This window comes from Oncorhynchus gorbuscha, linkage group LG07 (assembly GCF_021184085.1).
Source record: "Oncorhynchus gorbuscha isolate QuinsamMale2020 ecotype Even-year linkage group LG07, OgorEven_v1.0, whole genome shotgun sequence".
In the NCBI taxonomy this organism is placed as follows: Eukaryota; Metazoa; Chordata; class Actinopteri; order Salmoniformes; family Salmonidae; genus Oncorhynchus; species Oncorhynchus gorbuscha.
Genome location: NC_060179.1, coordinates 79,898,369 through 79,924,196, shown reverse-complemented (window position 1 = coordinate 79,924,196; position 25,828 = coordinate 79,898,369). Strand labels below are relative to the sequence as shown.

Sequence of the window (25,828 nt, the reverse complement as noted above, 5' to 3'; positions counted from 1 at the left end):
TCCAACATGGCGGAATTTCACGGCTGGCCTGCGAGCTAGTTAGCCCAGTAGCTGAAACACTTGGGTGTAGGGAAATAGATTTGTGGATTGTACTCTACGTAGGAAATTATGTCTTCAGATATGTAGAAACGTATACGTCAGAAAGATGTTTCGTTTGAGAGGAAATATCATGGGATCATCGTTGTCTTTACAGAAGGTTGGTTATCCACGGTCCCTTGGTCATGACTCTCGGTACCATTACACATGAGTCTGTATGGGGAGTGTTGTTCATTAAGAGCCGCGACGCGCGGTCTGAACAGTAAAACGCATCGCTTGCTGTACGGGGTTGGAACCACGAGGACCCTATCTTTCATATCAGCGAGAAATGATCATAATAAATAACTGTTTAAATTGATACAAACCGTTAACCGGGTTAGTGTTCCCATACGGTCTTATCCCCATGTTACACATCGCTTATTTACGAAAAACCGATGACTACTTTCCCAATCACTCATCTGTATCTATTAACACCTGTACACGGAATAGGTGTTGCTACTGAAAAATACTGCTAAAACGGTTGGAAAAGGTGTAGAGTAAGTGTGCATTTTGTATTTATTTTTGATTTGATATGAAAGTAGAGGACTTGTGTTTTCTAGAACCGTGGCGGAATTGCGAATCTATTCACGTTTAGATGGAGTATTTGGGGGGGAGGGGGGGGGTTGTCCAATGTTGGACTAAAGGTACATAACATTACTCCTTATAGTCCACGGATATTGGCTACGTGTTCTGTTTACGGGCGAATTGGCTCTGGAAGCCAAAACCGCAAAATACTCCATCTAAACGCATGTTGATTCTCCATTGCGATACGGTTCTAGAAACATAAATCCTCTACTTTCATGTCACGTCAAAATAAGAGGCACATGAGCATAACTCCCGAAGGGGGAAGTGGAGTCCCTAGATAAAGCAAGTACACTGTGGGTGTCGGGGATGGAGCGGCAGTATAATCATTAGGAGACATGTACATGGGGAAGCAGAGAAGGAACGGAGGGAAGAAGAGGGTGAGTTTGAGTCGGATAAAAATGGTGGGGAAAAGTGAGACGGTTTGTCAAAGAAGAATGGTAGAAAGTGTACGCAGGGGGAGCTGGATGGGGAGAAATGGAAGTGAATGAGGGAGGAGTATCGGAGGTGGTAGGTGTAGTAAAGTTATCGGAGACCGAAGTATGCACCGAGGATCAGGATAAAGAAGAGTCTGTGACAGTAGGAGCGACGTTTATGGGAAAAGTGGACTCTTGCCATTTGGCCGATCCATTTGTGGTTTCGCTGTGGGTGAAAACAAGAGTTGGGTCATGTGGAATCAGGGAGGGTGGCTAAAAGTGGTCTAGTGATAATTGTTTGCTTCTGTTTGGCAGAGGAATAATGTCCTCGGAATAAAACGAATGGGGGGGGGGGGGGGCAAGTAAAGTGAATTGTTTCGTTCTCAAGAAAAGGGCACCAATGAAAGGAGTGATCACTGGGGAATCAGTAGATCTAAACGTTGACCAAAGATTCCCGGTCTATGTGATGCTCGTCGTTTCATGTGACACAGACAGTGGGGAAACAGAAGAGTCATTCGTTGTCTGTTCTTTTGAGTTGTGAAGTTGTCTTTGGCGGACAAAGTGAATTTAGGATATACACGTTATCCTGTACGAGCATATGTACCGATTACATTAAGATGTTATCAGGGTCAAGCTTATGGGCAGTGTGTCAGCAGTGTGTAGGAGGGAGGGTCCAATGTGTCAGCAGTGTGTAGGAGGGAGGGTCCAATGTGTCAGCAGTGTGTAGGAGGGAGGGTCCAATGTGTCATCAGTGTGTAGGAGGGAGGGTCCAATGTGTCAGCAGTGTGTAGGAGGGAGGGTCCAGTGTGTCAGCAGTGTGTAGGAGGGAGGGTCCAATGTGTCAGCAGTGTGTAGGAGGGAGGGTCCAATGTGTCAGCAGTGTGTAGGAGGGAGGGTCCAATGTGTCAGCAGTGTGTAGGAGGGAGGGTCCAGTGTGTCAGCAGTGTGTAGGAGGGAGGGTCCAATGTGTCAGCAGTGTGTAGGAGGGAGGGTCCAGTGTGTCAGCAGTGTGTAGGAGGGAGGTAGGAGGGAGGGTCCAATGTGTCAGCAGTGTGTAGGAGGGAGGGTCCAGTGTGTCAGCAGTGTGTAGGAGGGAGGGTCCAATGTGTCAGCAGTGTGTAGGAGGGAGGGTCCAGTGTGTCAGCAGTGTGTAGGAGGGAGGGTCCAGTGTGTCAGCAGTGTGTAGGAGGGAGGGTCCAGTGTGTCAGCAGTGTGTAGGAGGGAGGGTCCAGTGTGTCAGCAGTGTGTAGGAGGGAGGGTCCAATGTGTCAGCAGTGTGTAGGAGGGAGGGTCCAATGTGTCAGCAGTGTGTAGGAGGGAGGGTCCAATGTGTCAGCAGTGTGTAGGAGGGAGGGTCCAATGTGTCAGCAGTGTGTAGGAGGGAGGGTCCAATGTGTCAGCAGTGTGTAGGAGGGAGGGTCCAGTGTGTCAGCAGTGTGTAGGAGGGAGGGTCCAATGTGTCAGCAGTGTGTAGGAGGGAGGGTCCAATGTGTCAGCAGTGTGTAGGAGGGAGGGTCCAGTGTGTCAGCAGTGTGTAGGAGGGAGGGTCCAATGTGTCAGCAGTGTGTAGGAGGGAGGGTCCAGTGTGTCAGCAGTGTGTAGGAGGGAGGGTCCAATGTGTCAGCAGTGTGTAGGAGGGAGGGTCCAGTGTGTCAGCAGTGTGTAGGAGGGAGGGTCCAATGTGTCAGCAGTGTGTAGGAGGGAGGGTCCAATGTGTCAGCAGTGTGTAGGAGGGAGGGTCCAGTGTGTCAGCAGTGTGTAGGAGGGAGGGTCCAGTGTGTCAGCAGTGTGTAGGAGGGAGGGTCCAATGTGTCAGCAGTGTGTAGGAGGGAGGGTCCAATGTGTCATCAGTGTGTACGAGGGAGGGTCCAATGTGTCAGCAGTGTGTAGGAGGGAGGGTCCAATGTGTCAGCAGTGTGTAGGAGGGAGGGTCCAATGTGTCAGCAGTGTGTAGGAGGGAGGGTCCAATGTGTCAGCAGTGTGTAGGAGGGAGGGTCCAATGTGTCAGCAGTGTGTAGGAGGGAGGGTCCAATGTGTGAGAAGTGTGCAGAAGGGCATGAGACAAAGGAATGTGTAGTATTGGGGAAAGTAGTGGAATGTGTTAATTGTAGGGGTGCCCATGTAGCTGGGGATCAGAAATGTCACTAGTGAAAGAGAAAGGTTGAGGTTTAGCACAAATAGTCAACTGTCTTCTGTCAGTTTTCCATGAACTCACTGTAACATGGAGGAATGGCCATCTGGCAACACTAACCCCATAAAGGTCTGTATCAATTTAACATTTCACTTTTTTGTACATTTATTTCTTGCTGATATGAAAGATAAGTTCCTTTTGCTTCCAAAACCGTGATGGATGTTTGTTCAGACTGAGTGTCGGGGCTCATAAGAAAACTCCCCCATACAGAAGAGGCCTTCATCCAATGACTCTTATGTGTAATATAAAGGAACTGAGAGTCATGATCAAGGGATAGCTAGCTACTAGCTCTCATTCCCCAAGCCTACACTCCTTAACAGTACATTTTTTAAAACTAGCTAGCTAGCTACCTACCACACCATACTGTTTCTCTCTCACCCTTCTCTTTCATTATCATGATGATGATGATGATGAAATTAGGCAATATGTTTTGTATCTCTAACAGCTGTGTGTCCTGTACCTGGGAGGACGGATCTCTCAACAGTTTCAACTACCGTGGTCAAAACCTTACCTCAGACTAGGAACTGTCCGTAGAGTCACAGCTGGAGTTGGATCAACCACCCCAAGTCCTCCTCCTCTGAATAGCTCAGACAGTAGCCTTGAGTGTAGCTCTGACCCCCCTCCTGCCAAGGCCGTTGGCCCTCCACTCGCCCCCACCCACTGTTGTATGAGCGGTTGCCATAACTGTGTGTGGATCGAACACGCAGAGCAGCTCCTAGCCTACTACCGTGATGGAGGGTTTGGGAAAGAGAGTGCCCTGGCTGCTATTGAGGAGAACGTAGCGGATGAGAACCTGAAAGCCTTCTTGAAGATGGAGATCAGGATGATGGAGAAGAAATAGACTTTTTTTTTTCTCTTTTTTTTGTGTGTCTTTGTGTGGCAGAGAGGGAATGGGGACATTGAGGGTCTTTTGACACTGTATGCACTTTAAAACCACTCCCTCGTATTTGAATACTGGAATGCATTTTATCCTACGTGTCTATCAAACTGTCATTTCACTTAGTCATGGACATTTCAACTAGTTTTTGTCATCGCATAATCTTGCATGTTCTAACCTAATCTATAGTTTTTTCCATGAGTGCGTACATGTATAATTTCTCATTTCATTCATGCATAGATATAGCCTAGTGCCATTCAAACATTCTTTGTTGAGGCATTCAATACGGTATAGGCCTAATGATTCCAATGTTCACATAATCTCAATACATTTGATGTTTAATGTATTTATGCCGTCTGACAGTGTTAGTTTCTGCTATGCTGTGACAAATGAACCGGAAAAATACATTTCCCTCACACTTGAAATAGAATACGCACAATTGTGTTTGGATTTTAAAAAATAAAAAAAGGTTTATGGATTGATTTTATTTTTATATCAGTTGGTGGTGGATGAGTTCTTATTTATTATTTAAATATAAATTGTAAGTGTAGGTTGACGGACAACATTTGTTTTGAAATAAATCTTGTACTTGTATGACTGAATGAACTCTCATTTTCTTTGACCATTATGACTATGATATTGACCACTATAGGGTGGTCTAGTTCAATAGTACAGAGTTATCATCTGTTATGACTATGATATTGACCACTATAGGGTGGTCTAGTTCAATAGTACAGAGTTATCATCTGTTATGACTATGATATTGACCACTATAGGGTGGTCTAGTTCAATAGAACAGAGTTATCATCTGTTATGACTATGATATTGACCACTATAGGGTGGTCTAGTTCAATAGAACAGAGTTATCATCTGTTGAATAACAAATACCTTTTGACACTTCTGACATTAAGTTTTGTTTCCGTGTGAGAATAAATGCACAGGAAAGGGACATTATGACATGTAGCATTGTGACATGGGCACTTAGCAGTAAGGGCATTATGACATGTAGCATTGTGACATGGGCACTTAGCAGTAAGGGGCATTATGACATGTAGCATTGTGACATGGGTACTTAGCAGTAAGGGGCATTATGACATGGGCACTTGGCAGTAAGGGGCATTATGACATGTAGCATTGTGACATGGGCACTTAGCAGTAAGGGCATTATGACATGTAGCATTGTGACATGGGCACTTAGCAGTAAGGGCATTATGACATGTAGCATTGTGACATAGGCACTTAGCAGTAAGGGGCATTATGACATGTAGCATTGTGACATGGGCACTTAGCAGTAAGGGCATTATGACATGTAGCATTGTGACATGGGCACTTAGCAGTAAGGGACATTATGACATGTAGCATTGTGACATGGGCACTTAGCAGTAAGGGGCATTATGACATGTAGCATTGTGACATGGGCACTTGGCAGTAAGGGGCATTGGGGACATGTAGCATTGTGACATGGGCACTTAGCAGTAAGGGCATTATGACATGTAGCATTGTGACATGGGCACTTAGCAGTAAGGGACATTATGACATGTAGCATTGTGACATGGGCACTTAGCAGTAAGGGACATTATGACATGTAGCATTGTGACATGGGCACTTAGCAGTAAGGGGCATTATGACATGTAGCATTGTGACATGGGCACTTAGCAGTAAGGGACATTATGACATGTAGCATTGTGACATGGGCACTTGGCAGTAAGGGACATTATGACATGTAGCATTATGACATGGGCACTTAGCAGTAAGGTACATTATGACATGTAGCATTGTGACATGGGCACTTAGCAGTAAGGGACATTATGACATGTAGCATTGTGACATGGACACTTGGCAGTAAGGGGCATTGGGGACATGTAGCATTGTGACATGGGCACTTAGCAGTAAGGGCATTATGACATGTAGCATTGTGACATGGGCACTTAGCAGTAAGGGACATTATGACATGTAGCATTGTGACATGGGCACTTAGCAGTAAATGACTTAAATGTAAATGTAAGGGACATTATGACATGTAGCATTGTGACATGGGCACTTAGCAGTAAGGGACATTATGACATGTAGCATTGTGACATGGGCACTTAGCAATAAGGGACATTATGACATGTAGCATTGTGACATGGGCACTTAGCAGTAAGGGACATTATGACATGTAGCATTGTGACATGGGCACCTAGCAGTAAGGGACATTGTGACATGTAGCATTGTGACATGGGCACTTAGCAGTAAGGGACATTATGACATGTAGCATTGTGACATGGGCACTTGGCAGTAAGGGGCATTATGACATATAGCATTGTGACATGGGCACTTAGCAGTAAGGGACATTGTGACATGGGCACTTAGCAGTAAGGGACATTATGACATGTAGCATTATGACATGGGCACTTAGGAGTAAGGGACATTATGACATGTAGCATTGTGACATGGGCACTTAGCAGTAAGGGACATTGTGACATGGGCACCTAGCAGTAAGGGACATTACAACCAGCATAATCTTTCATTGTTTCCCATGACATCATAGCCATCTGGCTTGATCACCCTAAAGAATATCGTATAATGTATAATCCCCCCAAATAACCCAGATCAAACAATAACCTTTATCAGAAAAAGCTTTAGAAAGATGCCAGTGTTTCCAACTTGGATGACTGTTCAAAACTATTTCTCTCAGTCGGAGCTCGTTTTTGTTAGTTTCCAGTTTTCTTGATCACACTGAAGTTGGAAACCAGAGATTTCTGATTTTACAGTTGTGAACGTGGCAGCACTCTACACTGCTGGACAACTGCTGATTGACTACAGCTCAGATGAATGAAGTCAATTCAGGATCCTAGTAAAATGCAGGATACCTGGGAGTTTACAAAGGCTATACACTCTGAAATCATGTATCCTTTCCATGTCACATGTCACTTAACCTATGCAAACATAATGTTTAGTCACCTGATGTAATATTCATCTAGTCTATTGTATTTATTTTACAGTAATGGTATTTGCTTCAAAAATAGGATTGTAGTACAATACATGGAATGTGCTATGGACAACATGAAACAACATATCTCAGGTCAGAAAGAACAATAGTCAATGCCATAGGCCTACTATTTTTGGGCTCTGATGAATATCACACGCTGACAAGGTTGTGATGCAGAGGAGACGGTTTTGATGCAGAGGAGACAGTATTGATGCAGAGCCACATGCTATCTATTTGATCTGTCATTCATTTCAAATCTAATGCATGTGAATGATGAGCATAATTGAAAACCGATTGGCCAATAACTACTGAGGTGAAATAATCCCGACCTCACTGTGGGTTTACCCAATGTAATTAATTAACTAGAGAACAGAAGCCAGCCACTATAATCCCCAACTCCAGTCAGAGTAATTGTTTTCTGTTTTTCAGAGTGAGGGAGGGGGGGGGGTTGCAGCCAGTCAACCATCTGAGAGCATGTGGAGTGTCTTTAGAGTGAGTCATCTGGTGAGTAGCCTACCATGAAGACACTCACCGTAGAGGAGTAGCCTACCATGAAGACACTCACCGTAGAGGATTAGCCTACCATGAAGACACTCACCGTAGAGGATTAGCCTACCATGAAGACACTCACCGTAGAGGATTAGCCTACCATGAAGACACTCACCGTAGAGAAGTAGCCTACCATGAAGACACTCACCGTAGAGGATTAGCCTACCATGAAGACACTCACCGTAGAGGAGTAGCCTACCATGAAGACACTCACCGTAGAGGATTAGCCTACCATGAAGACACTCACCGTAGAGGACTAGCCTACCATGAAGACACTCACCGTAGAGGATTAGCCTACCATGAAGACACTCACCGTAGAGGATTAGCCTACGTGGTGCGTTGAGTAATAGATCAGTCAATCTGAGATACTCCTGAGGGATGGGCATTGAGGCTTTGGTGACACCCCTTGGCCAGGACAGCCCAGAGAACCTGGCCCAGCAGATGGATTTATTTTATTTCACCTTTATTTAACCAGGTAGGCTAGTAGAGAACACCTTTATTTAACCAGGTAGGCTAGTTGAGAACACCTTTATTTAACCAGGTAGGCTAGTTGAGAACACCTTTATTTAACCAGGTAGGCTAGTTGAGAACACCTTTATTTAACCAGGTAGGCAAGTTGAGAACACCTTTATTTAACCAGGTAGGCTAGTTGAGAACACCTTTATTTAACCAGGTAGGCTAGTTGAGAACACCTTTATTTAACCAGGTAGGCTAGTTGAGAACACCTTTATTTAACCAGGTAGGCAAGTTGAGAACACCTTTATTTAACCAGGTAGGCTAGTTGAGAACACCTTTATTTAACCAGGTAGGTTAGTTGAGAACACCTTTATTTAACCAGGTAGGTTAGTTGAGAACACCTTTATTTAACCAGGTAGGCTAGTTGAGAACACCTTTATTTAACCAGGTAGGCTAGTTGAGAACACCTTTATTTAACCAGGTAGGCTAGTTGAGAACACCTTTATTTAACCAGGTAGGCAAGTTGAGAACACCTTTATTTAACCAGGTAGGCTAGTTGAGAACACCTTTATTTAACCAGGTAGGCTAGTTGAGAACACCTTTATTTAACCAGGTAGGCAAGTTGAGAACACCTTTATTTAACCAGGTAGGCTAGTTGAGAACACCTTTATTTAACCAGGTAGGCTAGTAGAGAACACCTTTATTTAACCAGGTAGGCAAGTTGAGAACACCTTTATTTAACCAGGTAGGCTAGTTGAGAACACCTTTATTTAACCAGGTAGGCTAGTTGAGAACACCTTTATTTAACCAGGTAGGCAAGTTGAGAACACCTTTATTTAACCAGGTAGGCTAGTTGAGAACACCTTTATTTAACCAGGTAGGCTAGTTGAGAACACCTTTATTTAACCAGGTAGGCTAGTTGAGAACACCTTTATTTAACCAGGTAGGCAAGTTGAGAACACCTTTATTTAACCAGGTAGGCTAGTTGAGAACACCTTTATTTAACCAGGTAGGCTAGTTGAGAACACCTTTATTTAACCAGGTAGGCTAGTTGAGAACACCTTTATTTAACCAGGTAGGCTAGAACACCTTTATTTAACCAGGAGTTGAGAACACCTTTATTTAACCAGGTAGGCTAGTAGAGAACACCTTTATTTAACCAGGTAGGCTAGTTGAGAACACCTTTATTTAACCAGGTAGGCTAGTAGAGAACACCTTTATTTAACCAGGTAGGCTAGTTGAGAACACCTTTATTTAACCAGGTAGGCTAGTAGAGAACACCTTTATTTAACCAGGTAGGCTAGTAGAGAACACCTTTATTTAACCAGGTAGGCTAGTAGAGAACACCTTTATTTAACCAGGTAGGCTAGTAGAGAACACCTTTATTTAACCAGGTAGGCTAGTAGAGAACACCTTTATTTAACCAGGTAGGCTAGTTGAGAACACCTTTATTTAACCAGGTAGGCTAGTAGAGAACACCTTTATTTAACCAGGTAGGCTAGTAGAGAACACCTTTATTTAACCAGGTAGGCTAGTAGAGAACACCTTTATTTAACCAGGTAGGCCAGTAGAGAACACCTTTATTTAACCAGGTAGGCTAGTTGAGAACACCTTTATTTAACCAGGTAGGCCAGTTGAGAACACCTTTATTTAACCAGGTAGGCTAGTAGAGAACACCTTTATTTAACCAGGTAGGCTAGTAGAGAACACCTTTATTTAACCAGGTAGGCTAGTAGAGAACACCTTTATTTAACCAGGTAGGCTAGTTGAGAACACCTTTATTTAACCAGGTAGGCTAGTTGAGAACACCTTTATTTAACCAGGTAGGCTAGTTGAGAACACCTTTATTTAACCAGGTAGGCTAGTAGAGAACACCTTTATTTAACCAGGTAGGCTAGTTGAGAACACCTTTATTTAACCAGGTAGGCTAGTTGAGAACACCTTTATTTAACCAGGTAGGCCAGTTGAGAACACCTTTATTTAACCAGGTAGGCTAGTTGAGAACACCTTTATTTAACCAGGTAGGCTAGTAGAGAACACCTTTATTTAACCAGGTAGGCTTTATTTAACCAGGTTGAGAACACCTTTATTTAACCAGGTAGGCTAGTTGAGAACACCTTTATTTAACCAGGTAGGCTAGTTGAGAACACCTTTATTTAACCAGGTAGGCTAGTAGAGAACACCTTTATTTAACCAGGTAGGCTAGGCTTTATTTAACCAGGTAGTAGAGAACACCTTTATTTAACCAGGTAGGCTAGGTAGAGAACACCTTTATTTAACCAGGAGAACACCTTTATTTAACCAGGTAGGCTAGTAGAGAACACCTTTATTTAACCAGGTAGGCCAGTTGAGAACACCTTTATTTAACCAGGTAGGCTAGTAGAGAACACCTTTATTTAACCAGGTAGGCTAGTAGAGAACACCTTTATTTAACCAGGTAGGCTAGTAGAGAACACCTTTATTTAACCAGGTAGGCCAGTAGAGAACACCTTTATTTAACCAGGTAGGCTAGTTGAGAACACCTTTATTTAACCAGGTAGGCCAGTTGAGAACACCTTTATTTAACCAGGTAGGCTAGTAGAGAACACCTTTATTTAACCAGGTAGGCTAGTAGAGAACACCTTTATTTAACCAGGTAGGCTAGTTAGAGAACACCTTTATTTAACCAGGTAGGCTAGTTGAGAACACCTTTATTTAACCAGGTAGGCTAGTTGAGAACACCTTTATTTAACCAGGTAGGCTAGTAGAGAACACCTTTATTTAACCAGGTAGGCTAGTTGAGAACACCTTTATTTAACCAGGTAGGCTAGTTGAGAACACCTTTATTTAACCAGGTAGGCTAGTTGAGAACACCTTTATTTAACCAGGTAGGCCAGTTGAGAACACCTTTATTTAACCAGGTAGGCTAGTAGAGAACACCTTTATTTAACCAGGTAGGCTAGTAGAGAACACCTTTATTTAACCAGGTAGGCCAGTTGAGAACACCTTTATTTAACCAGGTAGGCTAGTAGAGAACACCTTTATTTAACCAGGTAGGCTAGTAGAGAACACCTTTATTTAACCAGGTAGGCTAGTAGAGAACACCTTTATTTAACCAGGTAGGCCAGTAGAGAACACCTTTATTTAACCAGGTAGGCTAGTTGAGAACACCTTTATTTAACCAGGTAGGCCAGTTGAGAACACCTTTATTTAACCAGGTAGGCTAGTAGAGAACACCTTTATTTAACCAGGTAGGCTAGTAGAGAACACCTTTATTTAACCAGGTAGGCTAGTTGAGAACACCTTTATTTAACCAGGTAGGCTAGTTGAGAACACCTTTATTTAACCAGGTAGGCCAGTTGAGAACACCTTTATTTAACCAGGTAGGCTAGTAGAGAACACCTTTATTTAACCAGGTAGGCTAGTAGAGAACACCTTTATTTAACCAGGTAGGCTAGTTGAGAACACCTTTATTTAACCAGGTAGGCTAGTTGAGAACACCTTTATTTAACCAGGTAGGCCAGTTGAGAACACCTTTATTTAACCAGGTAGGCCAGTTGAGAACACCTTTATTTAACCAGGTAGGCTAGTAGAGAACACCTTTATTTAACCAGGTAGGCTAGTAGAGAACACCTTTATTTAACCAGGTAGGCTAGTTGAGAACACCTTTATTTAACCAGGTAGGCTAGTTGAGAACACCTTTATTTAACCAGGTAGGCTAGTTGAGAACACCTTTATTTAACCAGGTAGGCCAGTTGAGAACACCTTTATTTAACCAGGTAGGCTAGTTGAGAACACCTTTATTTAACCAGGTAGGCTAACCAGGTAGAGAACACCTTTATTTAACCAGGTAGGCTAGTTGAGAACACCTTTATTTAACCAGGTAGGCTAGTAGAGAACACCTTTATTTAACCAGGTAGGCTAGTTGAGAACACCTTTATTTAACCAGGTAGGCTAGTAGAGAACACCTTTATTTAACCAGGTAGGCTAGTAGAGAACACCTTTATTTAACCAGGTAGGCTAGTAGAGAACACCTTTATTTAACCAGGTAGGCTAGTAGAGAACACCTTTATTTAACCAGGTAGGCTAGTTGAGAACACCTTTATTTAACCAGGTAGGCCAGTTGAGAACACCTTTATTTAACCAGGTAGGCTAGTAGAGAACACCTTTATTTAACCAGGTAGGCTAGTAGAGAACACCTTTATTTAACCAGGTAGGCTAGTAGAGAACACCTTTATTTAACCAGGTAGGCTAGTTGAGAACACCTTTATTTAACCAGGTAGGCTAGTTGAGAACACCTTTATTTAACCAGGTAGCCAGTTGAGAACACCTTTATTTAACCAGGTAGGCTAGTAGAGAACACCTTTATTTAACCAGGTAGGCTAGTAGAGAACACCTTTATTTAACCAGGTAGGCTAGGTAGAGAACACCTTTATTTAACCAGGTAGGCTAGTTGAGAACACCTTTATTTAACCAGGTAGGCCTAGTTGAGAACACCTTTATTTAACCAGGTAGGCTAGTAGAGAACACCTTTATTTAACCAGGTAGGCTAGTAGAGAACACCTTTATTTAACCAGGTAGGCTAGTTGAGAACACCTTTATTTAACCAGGTAGGCTAGTTGAGAACACCTTTATTTAACCAGGTAGGCTAGTTGAGAACACCTTTATTTAACCAGGTAGGCTAGTAGAGAACACCTTTATTTAACCAGGTAGGCTAGTAGAGAACACCTTTATTTAACCAGGTAGGCTAGTAGAGAACACCTTTATTTAACCAGGTAGGCTAGTAGAGAACACCTTTATTTTAGAGAACACCTTTATTTAACCAGGTAGGCTAGTAGAGAACACCTTTATTTAACCAGGTAGGCTAGTAGAGAACACCTTTATTTAACCAGGTAGGCTAGTAGAGAACACCTTTATTTAACCAGGTAGGCCAGTAGAGAACACCTTTATTTAACCAGGTAGGCTAGTTGAGAACACCTTTATTTAACCAGGTAGGCCAGTTGAGAACACCTTTATTTAACCAGGTAGGCTAGTAGAGAACACCTTTATTTAACCAGGTAGGCTAGTAGAGAACACCTTTATTTAACCAGGTAGGCTAGTAGAGAACACCTTTATTTAACCAGGTAGGCTAGTTGAGAACACCTTTATTTAACCAGGTAGGCCAGTTGAGAACACCTTTATTTAACCAGGTAGGCTAGTAGAGAACACCTTTATTTAACCAGGTAGGCTAGTAGAGAACACCTTTATTTAACCAGGTAGGCTAGTTGAGAACACCTTTATTTAACCAGGTAGGCTAGTTGAGAACACCTTTATTTAACCAGGTAGGCCAGTTGAGAACACCTTTATTTAACCAGGTAGGCTAGTTGAGAACACCTTTATTTAACCAGGTAGGCAAGTTGAGAACACCTTTATTTAACCAGGTAGGCTAGTAGAGAACACCTTTATTTAACCAGGTAGGCTAGTTGAGAACACCTTTATTTAACCAGGTAGGCTAGTTGAGAACACCTTTATTTAACCAGGTAGGCAAGTTGAGAACACCTTTATTTAACCAGGTAGGCTAGTTGAGAACACCTTTATTTAACCAGGTAGGCAAGTTGAGAACACCTTTATTTAACCAGGTAGGCAAGTTGAGAAGAACACCTTTATTTAACCAGGTAGGCTAGTTGAGAACACCTTTATTTAACCAGGTAGGCCAGTTGAGAACACCTTTATTTAACCAGGTAGGCTAGTTGAGAACACCTTTATTTAACCAGGTAGGCCAGTTGAGAACACCTTTATTTAACCAGGTAGGCTAGTTGAGAACACCTTTATTTAACCAGGTAGGCTAGTTGAGAACACCTTTATTTAACCAGGTAGGCTAGTTGAGAACACCTTTATTTAACCAGGTAGGCTAGTTGAGAACACCTTTATTTAACCAGGTAGGCTAGTTGAGAACACCTTTATTTAACCAGGTAGGCTAGTTGAGAACACCTTTATTTAACCAGGTAGGCTAGTTGAGAACACCTTTATTTAACCAGGTAGGCTAGTTGAGAACACCTTTATTTAACCAGGTAGGCTAGTTGAGAACACCTTTATTTAACCAGGTAGGCCAGTTGAGAACACCTTTATTTAACCAGGTAGGCTAGTTGAGAACACCTTTATTTAACCAGGTAGGCAAATTGAGAACACCTTTATTTAACCAGGTAGGCTAGTTGAGAACACCTTTATTTAACCAGGTAGGCTAGTAGAGAACACCTTTATTTAACCAGGTAGGCTAGTTGAGAACACCTTTATTTAACCAGGTAGGCAAGTTGAGAACACCTTTATTTAACCAGGTAGGCAAGTTGAGAACACCTTTATTTAACCAGGTAGGCTAGTTGAGAACACCTTTATTTAACCAGGTAGGCCAGTTGAGAACACCTTTATTTAACCAGGTAGGCTAGTTGAGAACACCTTTATTTAACCAGGTAGGCCAGTTGAGAACACCTTTATTTAACCAGGTAGGCTAGTTGAGAACACCTTTATTTAACCAGGTAGGCTAGTTGAGAACACCTTTATTTAACCAGGTAGGCCAGTTGAGAACACCTTTATTTAACCAGGTAGGCTAGTTGAGAACACCTTTATTTAACCAGGTAGGCTAGTTGAGAACACCTTTATTTAACCAGGTAGGCTAGTTGAGAACACCTTTATTTAACCAGGTAGGCTAGTTGAGAACACCTTTATTTAACCAGGTAGGCTAGTTGAGAACACCTTTATTTAACCAGGTAGGCCAGTTGAGAACACCTTTATTTAACCAGGTAGGCTAGTTGAGAACACCTTTATTTAACCAGGTAGGCAAGTTGAGAACACCTTTATTTAACCAGGTAGGCTAGTTGAGAACACCTTTATTTAACCAGGTAGGCTAGTAGAGAACACCTTTATTTAACCAGGTAGGCTAGTAGAGAACACCTTTATTTAACCAGGTAGGCTAGTTGAGAACACCTTTATTTAACCAGGTAGGCTAGTTGAGAACACCTTTATTTAACCAGGTAGGCTAGTAGAGAACACCTTTATTTAACCAGGTAGGCTAGTTGAGAACACCTTTATTTAACCAGGTAGGCTAGTTGAGAACACCTTTATTTAACCAGGTAGGCCAGTTGAGAACACCTTTATTTAACCAGGTAGGCTAGTTTATTTAACCAGGTAGGCTAGTAGAGAACACCTTTATTTAACCAGGTAGGCTAGTTAGAGAACACCTTTATTTAACCAGGTAGGCTAGTTGAGAACACCTTTATTTAACCAGGTAGGCCAGTTGAGAACACCTTTATTTAACCAGGTAGGCTAGTAGAGAACACCTTTATTTAACCAGGTAGGCTAGTTGAGAACACCTTTATTTAACCAGGTAGGCCAGTTGAGAACACCTTTATTTAACCAGGTAGGCTAGTAGAGAACACCTTTATTTAACCAGGTAGGCTAGTTGAGAACACCTTTATTTAACCAGGTAGGCTAGTAGAGAACACCTTTATTTAACCAGGTAGGCTAGTAGAGAACACCTTTATTTAACCAGGTAGGCTAGTAGAGAACATCTTTATTTAACCAGGTAGGCTAGTTGAGAACACCTTTATTTAACCAGGTAGGCTAGTTGAGAACACCTTTATTTAACCAGGTAGGCTAGTTGAGAACACCTTTATTTAACCAGGTAGGCTAGTTGAGAACACCTTTATTTAACCAGGTAGGCTAGTTGAGAACAAGTTCTCATTTACAACTGCGACCTGGCCAAGATAAAGCAAAGCAGTGTGACAGATACAACGACACAGAGTTACACATGGAATAAACAAACATACAGTCATTAATACAGTATAAACAAGTCTATATACAATGTGAGCAAATTAGGTGAGAAGGGAGGTAAAGGCAAAAAAGGCCATGGTGGCAGAGTAAATACAATATAGCAAGTAAAACACTGGAATGGTAGTTTTGCAATGGAAGAATGTGCAAAGTAGAAATAAAAATAATGGGGTGCAAAGGAGCTAAATAAAGAAATAAATAAAATACAGTTGGGAAAGAGGTAGTTGTTTGGGCTAAATTATAGGTGGGCTATGTACAGGTGCAGTAATCTGTAAGATGCTCTGACAGTTGGTGCTTAAAGCTAGTGAGGGAGATAAGTGTTTCCAGTTTCAGAGATTTTTGTAGTTCGTTCCAGTCATTGGCAGCAGAGAGGATGGATGGAGAGAGGGTTACGTAACAGGTGGGAGGGCTGGACAGTAAGGCTAGGACTGGAAGGTTCTGGTCAGTAGGGCTAGGACTGGAAGGTTCTGGTCAGTTGGTATAGGACTGGAAGGTTCTGGCCAGTAGGGCTAGGACTGGAAGGTTCTGGCCAGTAGGGCTAGGACTGGAAGGTTCTGGCCAGTAGGTATAGGACTGGAAGGTTCTGGCCAGTAGGTATAAGACTGGAAGGTTCTGGACATATGGAGAATCTTCCTTACCATTCAAGTCAATAATGTATTATTAGCTACATAATTCCTAATCTCTCGTGACAGTTTTCTCATTTGGTTCTGGGTGCCACGAGGACGTCATTCACCCAGTTGATTAATCCACACCTCCATGCAATGTTGTATCCCGTATTATTTCTCCATTTAGTTTGAAGGATTTTGAAGACTGTAGATAAAAGACCATTGAAGGTGTCATCTTGGATTTTATGTATGGAAAACATGCTAGAATACAAGCATCACTACATGCATTCAAGTTATTGCTGCCTTAGCGCTCTAATTAACTTCCATCCATCTCCCTTCACCCCTCTTCTGCTCCCCACCCCTTCACAAGGGTCCCCCTGACTCCCACCCCTGACCCTCACCCCTGACTCTCACCCCCTGACTCCCACCCCTTGACCCTCACCCCCTGACTCCCACCCCCTGACCCTCACCCCCTGACTCCCACCCGCTGACCCTCACCCCCTGACCCCACCCCCTGACTCCCACCCCCTGACCCCCACCCCCTGACCCTCACCCCCTGACTCCCACCCCCTGACCCTCACCCGCTGAACCCCACCTCAGGCCTGAGCCGCGATAACAAGGAGTCAGTGATGGGAGGCGGGACATTCCTAATCTGCAGAGGGGCCATGAGGAATATAAGAAGTCCGGTCAGCCCAGCCTGGCCCTCAGAGCCAACCTAGCATAGAGACCCACACATCTGCTAGAGAGAGCTGCGCTCAGCGCCCACGCCCACTCTTCTGGCTAGCCTTCACCCAAGCAGCAGGTGAGTACACCCACCATCCATTCAGATACATAGCCCGTAATGACAGAGACGTGATGGATTTTGTAACTGTACTGTTGAACCTCGTAGAAAAGAGAGGAGGGGAGAGAAGTTTTTCAAGTAGTAAGAAAATATACTACTTCCTGAATAGTTGGCACTTGAAGAGGGAATGTGTGTGGTTGAAGAAGGAATGTGTGAAGGGAGAACGTTTTGAGCAGTTATATTGATATTGGGAGGTTCTTGAATGGATTTAGAGAGATTTTTCAGTTCGAGATCTGTTTAATGTTTGAAATGTTCCTGATACACGTAGCAGTTTAAATTAGACAGACCCAAAACGATCACATTTCTGAACATTCTTGTATTTTGTACTGTACATCAGTCAATGAGAATGGAAATATGGCTGATTTTCATGTTTCATTTTCTCAACTGCTGCTCAATGCATCATTGTGCATTGAAAATGACCTCCTGTCGATGTAAACATAATGTACAGTTGATCCCAGTAAGAAACATTCTAGAGCCTTGTTTAGCTTTTAGAACACCATTGTATGAGGGGTAGATAATAGGATTGGTTCTTAGAACCTTTCTGCCTGCTCAACATATTCTCTGTGTTGTCCTTGTACTAATAAGATTAGCCCAAGTGTAGATGACTGGCCACTGTCTTGAAATGAGGAAGGAGGATGTGGTTGGGGGTGGGGGGGGGGGGGTGCTTATTTATGTGAACTGGGGATTACATGATGAATAGTTATTCGAGCTAGACATTCATCGGACATTACATGACGAGGGCGATACGATCAGTAAGGGGATTAGGATGAGGTCTACATGTCAGACAAATTTAAGGGCCAGGTACTTGTCTTTTAATTATATTTTATTGTTACGGTGAAATGCTTACTTACGAGCCCTTTCCCAACAATGCAATTAAAAAGTAAAATAATTAACAAATAGATCAAAATACAATAGTAACACAATAGAATAACAATAAGTAGACAGGCTATAAACAAGGAGTACCGGTACTGAGTCAGTGTACTGGGGTATGAAGTAGTTGGGGTGATTGATTGAAGTACTCTGTACATGTAGGTAGGTTTGTGAGAAGCAGAACGTTCAGGTAGCCATTTAATTAACTGTTTAGCTTCTTATTGCTTGGAGGTAGAAACTGTTCAGGAGCCTTTTTGTCCCAGACTTAGAGCTTCGGTACTGTTTGCCGTGCGGTAGCAGAGAAAACAGACTGTGACTTGGGTGGCTGGAGTCTTTGACAATTTTTAAGGCTTTCCCCTGACACCTCCTGGGATAGAGGTCCTGGATGTCAGGGAGATCGGCCCCGGTGATGTACTGGGCCGTACGCACTACCCTCTGTAGCACCTCGTGCTCGGATGACGTACAGTTGAGATACCAAGAGGTGATGCAGCCAGTCAATACTCCAAACGGTCAATACTGAATTGATAAAACACCAAGCTATGACAATGTGAGTTCTATCATGAAGAGTGGGTGTAATACGATCTGTTTCTCTCTCATTTCCCCATTTCCCCAGAAGAGGACTTCAGAGAGGGATTGAACACATAAGCAGCTGCACACATCAACCAGCTAACTAATAACCATGAATCTCGAGGTCCCCAAGTTGGAGATCAAGTCTGCCACCCGTGTCACTGGAGGCCCTGCAACACCACGCAAAGGACCCCCTAAATTCAAGCAGAGGCAGACTCGCCAGTTCAAGAGCAAGCCCCCCAAGAAGGGAATCCAGGGGTAAGGGCCACTTTCATTGGGTTTCTTAGTCTCAAACAGGCATTCGACAAGTGCATAATCACATTTTCATGAGGTCTAATTGTAATAAATGATCTCTGTCTCCTTTACAGCTTTGGCGATGACATCCCTGGAATGGAGGGCTTAGGCACTGGTACGTTTATTATTACAGTTCATCTACTCTACCTGCGCCTTCCCTAAAAAACTGTAGAAAACAATATTGTATAGTTTGCTTGGCCTTCTGACTTTTACTGAACGTAACATGTGTTTCCTCTGCAGACATCACAGTAATCTGCCCCTGGGAGGCCTTCAACCACCTGGAGCTTAGTGAGCTGGCCAAATATGGTATCATCTAAGTCATCCAGACCTTCACCATCCATCCCACAGTCCTCTGCATCCACCTCCATCTACTTCAAGCCATGCATGTGCCTCGAGCACTCTCACTGGGTTTGACTAGAACTTTCAAACATAAACCAAAGAATAAATAAAGAAAGAAAGAAAACGTTACAAAAAAGAACCGTCTAAACTCTTATCTAGAACCTAAAAGGGTTCTACTGCTGTTTCCGTTGTAGAACGCTTTGTAGACCCCTTTTTTGCTACTAGGTAAAAACCCTTTTAGTTCCAGGTAGAAAGAACCCTTTTGGGTTTCATGTAGAACCCTTTCCATAGAGTATTCTACATGGAACCCAAAAGGGTTCTATTTCTACCTGGAACCAAAAAAGTTTCTCTTTGGCTAAAAAACCCTTTTGGAACCCTTTTTTTCTAAGAGTGTATCCATCTTTCACTGGTTTTGTTTCTGCTGCCAACGTTCACATCATACAAAATGTCTGCTCATGATTAGGACTCTGTTCTGGTATCGCTGTCTATTGCAGCAACCGGCAGCCATTTTGCCCTTCTCTCCTCCACCATCTCCACTCGCTTCTCTTCTTCTATCCTCTCCTTTACACGGAACACAACAAACAACACTTACGAAAACAAAGCAGCCTCAACCTTGAGTAAACAAACAAGTGACGTACTCGTGAGATGGGTGGGTTCTCATTTCATGTGCCTCGGCACCTCTGCTGTCATCATAGACGCCTGCCCATCTATGCGGAATATTACACATATAAAACATGACTCCTGTAGAGATGAGACAGCTGCTGGTCATTGCTGAGCTGTAATCTGTAATCTGTCCCTGGAACAATGCGGATGAAGCTACATCATCCTCATCCTCATCCCACTCCCCTTTTCCCCTCCCTCACCTATCCATTAGTGGTACACACACACACACACACACACACACACACACACACACACACACACACACACACACACACACACACACACACACACACACACACACACACACACACACACACACACACACACACACACACACACACACACACACACTCAGACTGGACCCACACACACACACACACACTCAGACTGGACACACACACACACATACACTCAGACTGGACACACACACACACACACACACTCAGACTGGACCCACACACACACACACACACTCAGACTGGACACACACACACACACGCACGCACACACTCAGACTCAGACTGGACCCACACACACACTCAGACTGGACACACACACACACACACACAATTTTAACAGAAGCAGGACTATAACATTCCATCCTGTTTAACAGAAGCAGGACTATAACATTCCATCCTGTTTAACACAGAAGCAGGGCTATAACATTCCATCCTGTTTAACAGAAGCAGGACTATAACATTCCATCCTGTTTAACAGAAGCAGGACTATAACATTCCATCCTGTTTAACAGAAGCAGGACTATAACATTCCATCCTGTTTAACAGAAGCAGGACTATAACATTCCATCCTGTTTAACAGAAGCAGGACTATAACATTCCATCCTGTTTAACAGAAGCAGGACTATAACATTCCATCCTGTTTAACAGAAGCAGGACTATAACATTCCATCCTGTTTAACAGAAGCAGGACTATAACATTCCATCCTGTTTAACAGAAGCAGGACTATAACATTCCATCCTGTTTAACAGAAGCAGGACTATAACATTCCACCCTGTTTAACAGAAGCAGGACTATAACATTCCATCCTGTTTAACAGAAGCAGGACTATAACATTCCATCCTGTTTAACAGAAGCAGGACTATAACATTCCATCCTGTTTAACAGAAGCAGGACTATAACATTCCATCCTGTTTAACAGAAGCAGGACTAAAACATTCCATCCTGTTTAACAGAAGCAGGACTATAACATTCCATCCTGTTTAACACAGAAGCAGGGCTATAACATTCCATCCTGTTTAACAGAAGCAGGACTATAACATTCCATCCTGTTTAACAGAAGCAGGACTATAACATTCCATCCTGTTTAACAGAAGCAGGACTATAACATTCCATCCTGTTTAACAGAAGCAGGACTATAACATTCCATCCTGTTTAACAGAAGCAGGACTATAACATTCCATCCTGTTTAACAGAAGCAGGACTATAACATTCCATCCTGTTTAACAGAAGCAGGACTATAACATTCCATCCTGTTTAACAGAAGCAGGACTATAACATTCCATCCTGTTTAACAGAAGCAGGACTATAACATTCCATCCTGTTTAACAGAAGCAGGACTATAACATTCCATCCTGTTTAACAGAAGCAGGACTATAACATTCCATCCTGTTTAACAGAAGCAGGACTATAACATTCCATCCTGTTTAACAGAAGCAGGACTATAACATTTCATTCCATCCACTGGCACACTCTTTACTTCTCCTTTTCTTATACTGATTTTCTATATATAATTGTTATAATAAATGATTTATGACTATCTTTATTATATATCATATACAGTACCAGTCAAAATGTTTGGACACACTTACTCATTCCAGGGTTTTTCTTTATTTTTTAAAAACTATTTTCTACATTGTAGAATAATAGTGAAGACATCAAAACTAAGAAATAACAAGAGAGTGCAAAGCTGTCATCAAGGCAAAGGGTTGTTATTTTGAAGAATCTGAAATATAAAATACATTTTGATTTCAAATCAAATCAAATCAAATCAAATCAAATCAAATCAAATTTTATTTGTCACATACACATGGTTAGCAGATGTTAATGCGAGTGTAGCGAAATGCTTGTGCTTCTAGTTCCGACAATGCAGTGATAACCAACAAGTAATCTAACTAACAATTCCAAAACTACTGTCTTATACACAGTGTAAGGGGATAAGGAACATGTACATAAGGATATATGAATGAGTGATGGTACAGAGCAGCATACAGTAGATGGTATCGAGTACAGTATATACATATGAGATGAGTATGTAGACAAAGTAAACAAAGTGGCATAGTTAAAGTGGCTAGTGATACATGTGTTACATAAGGATGCAGTCGATGTTGTAGAGTACAGTATATACATATGTATATGAGATGAATAATGTAGGGTAAGTAACATTATATAAGGTAGCATTGTTTAAAGTGGCTAGTGATATATTTACATCATTTCCCATCAATTCCCATTATTAAATGGCTGGAGTTGGGTCAGTGTCAATGACAGTGTGTTGGCAGCAGCCACTCAATGTTAGTGGTGGCTATTTAACAGTCTGATGGCCTTGAGATAGAAGCTGTTTTTCAGTCTCTCGGTCCCAGCTTTGATGCACCTGTACTGACAGGTGCATCAAAGCTTTTTGACCTTTTGTGATTACTTCATGATTCCATATGTGCTATTTCATAGTTTTGATGTCTTCACTATTATTATATAGAAAATAGAAAAAAATAAAGAAAAACCCATAAATGAGTAGGTGTGTCCAAACTTTTGACTGGTACTATATATTCTAACTCAGTATTCTCCGGGATAGAAGCTTGTTTAATGGCTTGGAAAAAACACCTTGTCATTTGGAATTTTGACTTCTGCTGCCTTTAGTTTTATCCCAAGCAGCATGATATACATGGGACAGTGGAGGCTGGTGGGATGAGCTGTAGGAGGACAGGCTCATTGTCATGCCTGGAATGGAATAAATGAAACAGAGTCGAAACATGTGGTTTCCATATGTTTGATGAGGTTGATACCGTTCCATTCATTTACAATGAGCCCATCTTCCTATAGCTCCTCCCGCCAGTCTCCACTGACACGGGTTGGAGATTAATGCAACATTACTACAATGGATGTAGATGGCACTGACAGCCACTGCACAGATTACCCACAAATCTCAGATGTCAAACTCGATTCCAAATGTGATTGTCACCTGATAATCTACCATGCTGTGATTGGGCAGTAGTAGTTGGTGATGTCTCGTGTTGTTGTTGTGCTTCTTTTGTGTAGGTTTTTAATATTCCCCAATGCTCATGTCTCTTTGACATATTATATAGTTGGGCGTGTGATCTCTATTTCATTCATCTCAATCTTTTCATTATCATGCTTACCATCATTTTGTTTTCTTTCGGTTCATTGTAGTTTCATATCAATTTCAATTGTATATTTCATTGAATCATATTTCCAGAGATCAATGTACCCGTATGGCCAGTTCCATTTTAATAGCATATATCATTCATAGATGTAGGTATTATATGATTGCATGTTCTCTGTCTTATACTTTGTCCACCGCATGTTGGCATTTTGTCCTGTGTGTATTGTGTTTATGCTGCATGCTCGTCTTTTCATTATGTTCACTGCAGTTTGTAGTTGTGTACTCATGTAGAAGACAATCTTTCCTCTTCATTATCTCTGCATCATGTCATAATATAAATCATTCGTAGTGGGGAAAAAGGCCAAAAAGATAATCAAGGACAAATCAAATGTATTTATAAAGCCCTTCTTACATCAGCTGATATCTCAAAGTGCTGTACAGAAACCCAGCCTAAAACCCCAAACAGCAAGCAATGCAGGTGTAGAAGTATGGTGCCTAGGAAAAACTCCCTAGAAAGGTCAGAACCTAGGAAGAAACCTAGAGAGGAACCAGACTATGAGGGGTGGCCAGTCCTCTTCTGACAACAACCACCCGAGCCACTGTCTGTTCACCCTGCTATCATCGCACTGCATCTTAGTGCAAGAGGCGTCACTGCAGTACCTGGTTCGAATCCAAGCTGCATCACATCCGGACGTGATTGGGAGTCCCACAGGGCGGCACACTATTGGCCCAGCGTCGTCCGGGTTTGGCCAGGGTAGTCCGTCATTGTAAATAAGAATTTATTAAATAAACATGATCCAGAAAGTGAGGTCAATACAAGTGCATCAAAGCTGGGACAGAGAGACTGAAAAAAAAGCTTTTATTTCAAGGCCATCAAACTGTTAAGTAGTCATCACTAGCACCCTATATACAGTGGGGCAAAAAAGTATTTAGTCAGCCACCAATTGTGCAAGTTCTCCCAATTAAAAAGATCAAATCAAATCAAATGTATTTATATAGCCCTTCGTACATCAGCTGATATCTCAAAGTGCTGTACAGAAACCCAGCCTAAAACCCCAAACAGCAAGCAATGCAGGTGTAGAAGCACGGTGGCTAGGAAAAACTCCCTAGAAAGGCCAAAAACTAGGAAGAAACCTAGAGAGGAACCAGGCCTGTAATTTTCATCATAGGTACACTTCAACTATGACAGACAAAATGAGAAAAAATATCCAGAAAATCACATTGTAGGATTTTTAATGAATTTATTTGCAAATTATGGTGGAAAATAAGTATTTGGTCAATAACAAAAGTTTATCTCAATACTTTGTTATATACCCTTTGTTGGCAATGACAGAGGTCAAATGTTTTCTGTAAGTCTTCACAAGGTTTTCACACTCTGTTGCTGGTATTTTGGCAGATTCCTCCATGCAGAACTCCTCTAGAGCAGTGATGTTTTGGGGCTGTTGCTGGGCAACACGGACTTTCAACTCCCTCCAAAGATTTTCTATGGGGTTGAGATCTGGAGACTGGCTAGGCCACTCCAGGACCTTGAAATACTTCTTACGAAGCCACTCCTTCGTTGCCCGGGCAGTGTGTTTGGGATCATTGTCATGCTGAAAGTCCCAGCCACGTTTCATCTTCAATGCCCTTGCTGATGGTAGGCTTTGTTACTTTGGTCCCAGCTCTCTGCAGGTCATTCACTAGGTCCCCCCGTGTGGTTCTGGGATTTTTGCTCACCGTTCTTGTGATCATTTTGACCCCACGGGGTGAGATCTTGCGTGGAGCCCCAGATCGAGGGAGATTATCAGTGGTCTTGTATGTCTTCCATTTCCTAGTAATTGCTCCCACAGTTGATTTCTTCAAACCATGCTGCTTACCTATTGCAGATTCAGTCTTCCCAGCCTGGTGCAGGTCTACAATTTTGTTTCTGGTGTCCTTTGACAGCTCTTTGGTCTTGGCCATAGTGGAGTTTGGAGTGTGACTGTTTGAGGTTGTGGACAGGTGTCTTTTATACTGATAACAAGTTCAAGTACAGGTAACGAGTGGAGGACAGAGGGGCCTCTTAAAGAAGAAGTTACAGGTCTGTCAGAGCCAGAAATCTTGCTTGTTTGTAGGTGACCAAATACTTATTTTCCACCATAATTTGCAAATAAATTCTTAAAAAATCCTACAATGTGATTTTCTGGATATTTTTTCTAATTTTGTCTGTCATAGTTGAAGTGTACCTATGATGAAAATTACAGTAAAGCAGGCCGAAATGGCTCCTACAAAAAGTTTAGGGCTTGTCAATTTGAACAACAGCCAACAAATTACTGGTATTTTTGTTGTTGTTATCCCTTCATTTCAATTAAATGTGGTTACTTTATCGAGGGCGTAATAACCTGGAAATCTTGCTAAAAAATAAAGCTGCGGAATT

The 25,828-nt window shown here is 42.3% G+C and overlaps 2 protein-coding genes across 3 annotated transcripts; both read left to right on the top strand.

The window, feature by feature from the left end:
- Positions 1-4,743, top strand: oxld1 (oxidoreductase-like domain containing 1). Its single transcript, XM_046355342.1, has 2 exons — positions 1-196; positions 3,710-4,743. Exons 1-2 carry the CDS (start codon positions 146-148, stop codon positions 4,103-4,105), a joined length of 447 nt encoding a protein of 148 aa, XP_046211298.1. The 5' UTR covers positions 1-145; the 3' UTR covers positions 4,106-4,743.
- Positions 4,744-17,148: 12,405 nt separating this feature from the next.
- Positions 17,149-19,874, top strand: LOC124039378 (retinal rod rhodopsin-sensitive cGMP 3',5'-cyclic phosphodiesterase subunit gamma). Of its 2 annotated transcripts, none has more exons than XM_046355340.1 (4): positions 17,149-17,306; positions 18,829-19,040; positions 19,151-19,191; positions 19,317-19,874. In XM_046355340.1, exons 2-4 carry the CDS (start codon positions 18,895-18,897, stop codon positions 19,391-19,393), a joined length of 264 nt encoding a protein of 87 aa, XP_046211296.1. In that variant the 5' UTR covers positions 17,149-17,306; positions 18,829-18,894; the 3' UTR covers positions 19,394-19,874. The 2 variants fall into 2 exon arrangements, with proteins under 2 accessions (XP_046211296.1, XP_046211297.1); XM_046355341.1 differs by having other exon boundaries at positions 17,157-17,306; positions 18,832-19,040.
- Positions 19,875-25,828: the final 5,954 nt, after the last annotated feature.

Bases quoted from the DNA above. Each gene is read 5' to 3' on its own strand.
- oxld1 (XM_046355342.1), top strand. From the start codon at position 146: ATGTTTCGTTTGAGAGGAAATATCATGGGATCATCGTTGTCTTTACAG. The intron at 197-3,709 runs GTTGGTTATCCA...TATCTCTAACAG, and splicing joins CATCGTTGTCTTTACAGAAG to CTGTGTGTCCTGTACCTGGG.
- LOC124039378 (XM_046355340.1), top strand. From the start codon at position 18,895: ATGAATCTCGAGGTCCCCAAGTTGGAGATCAAGTCTGCCACCCGTGTC. The intron at 19,041-19,150 runs GTAAGGGCCACT...TCTCCTTTACAG, and splicing joins CCCAAGAAGGGAATCCAGGG to CTTTGGCGATGACATCCCTG. The intron at 19,192-19,316 runs GTACGTTTATTA...TTTCCTCTGCAG, and splicing joins AATGGAGGGCTTAGGCACTG to ACATCACAGTAATCTGCCCC.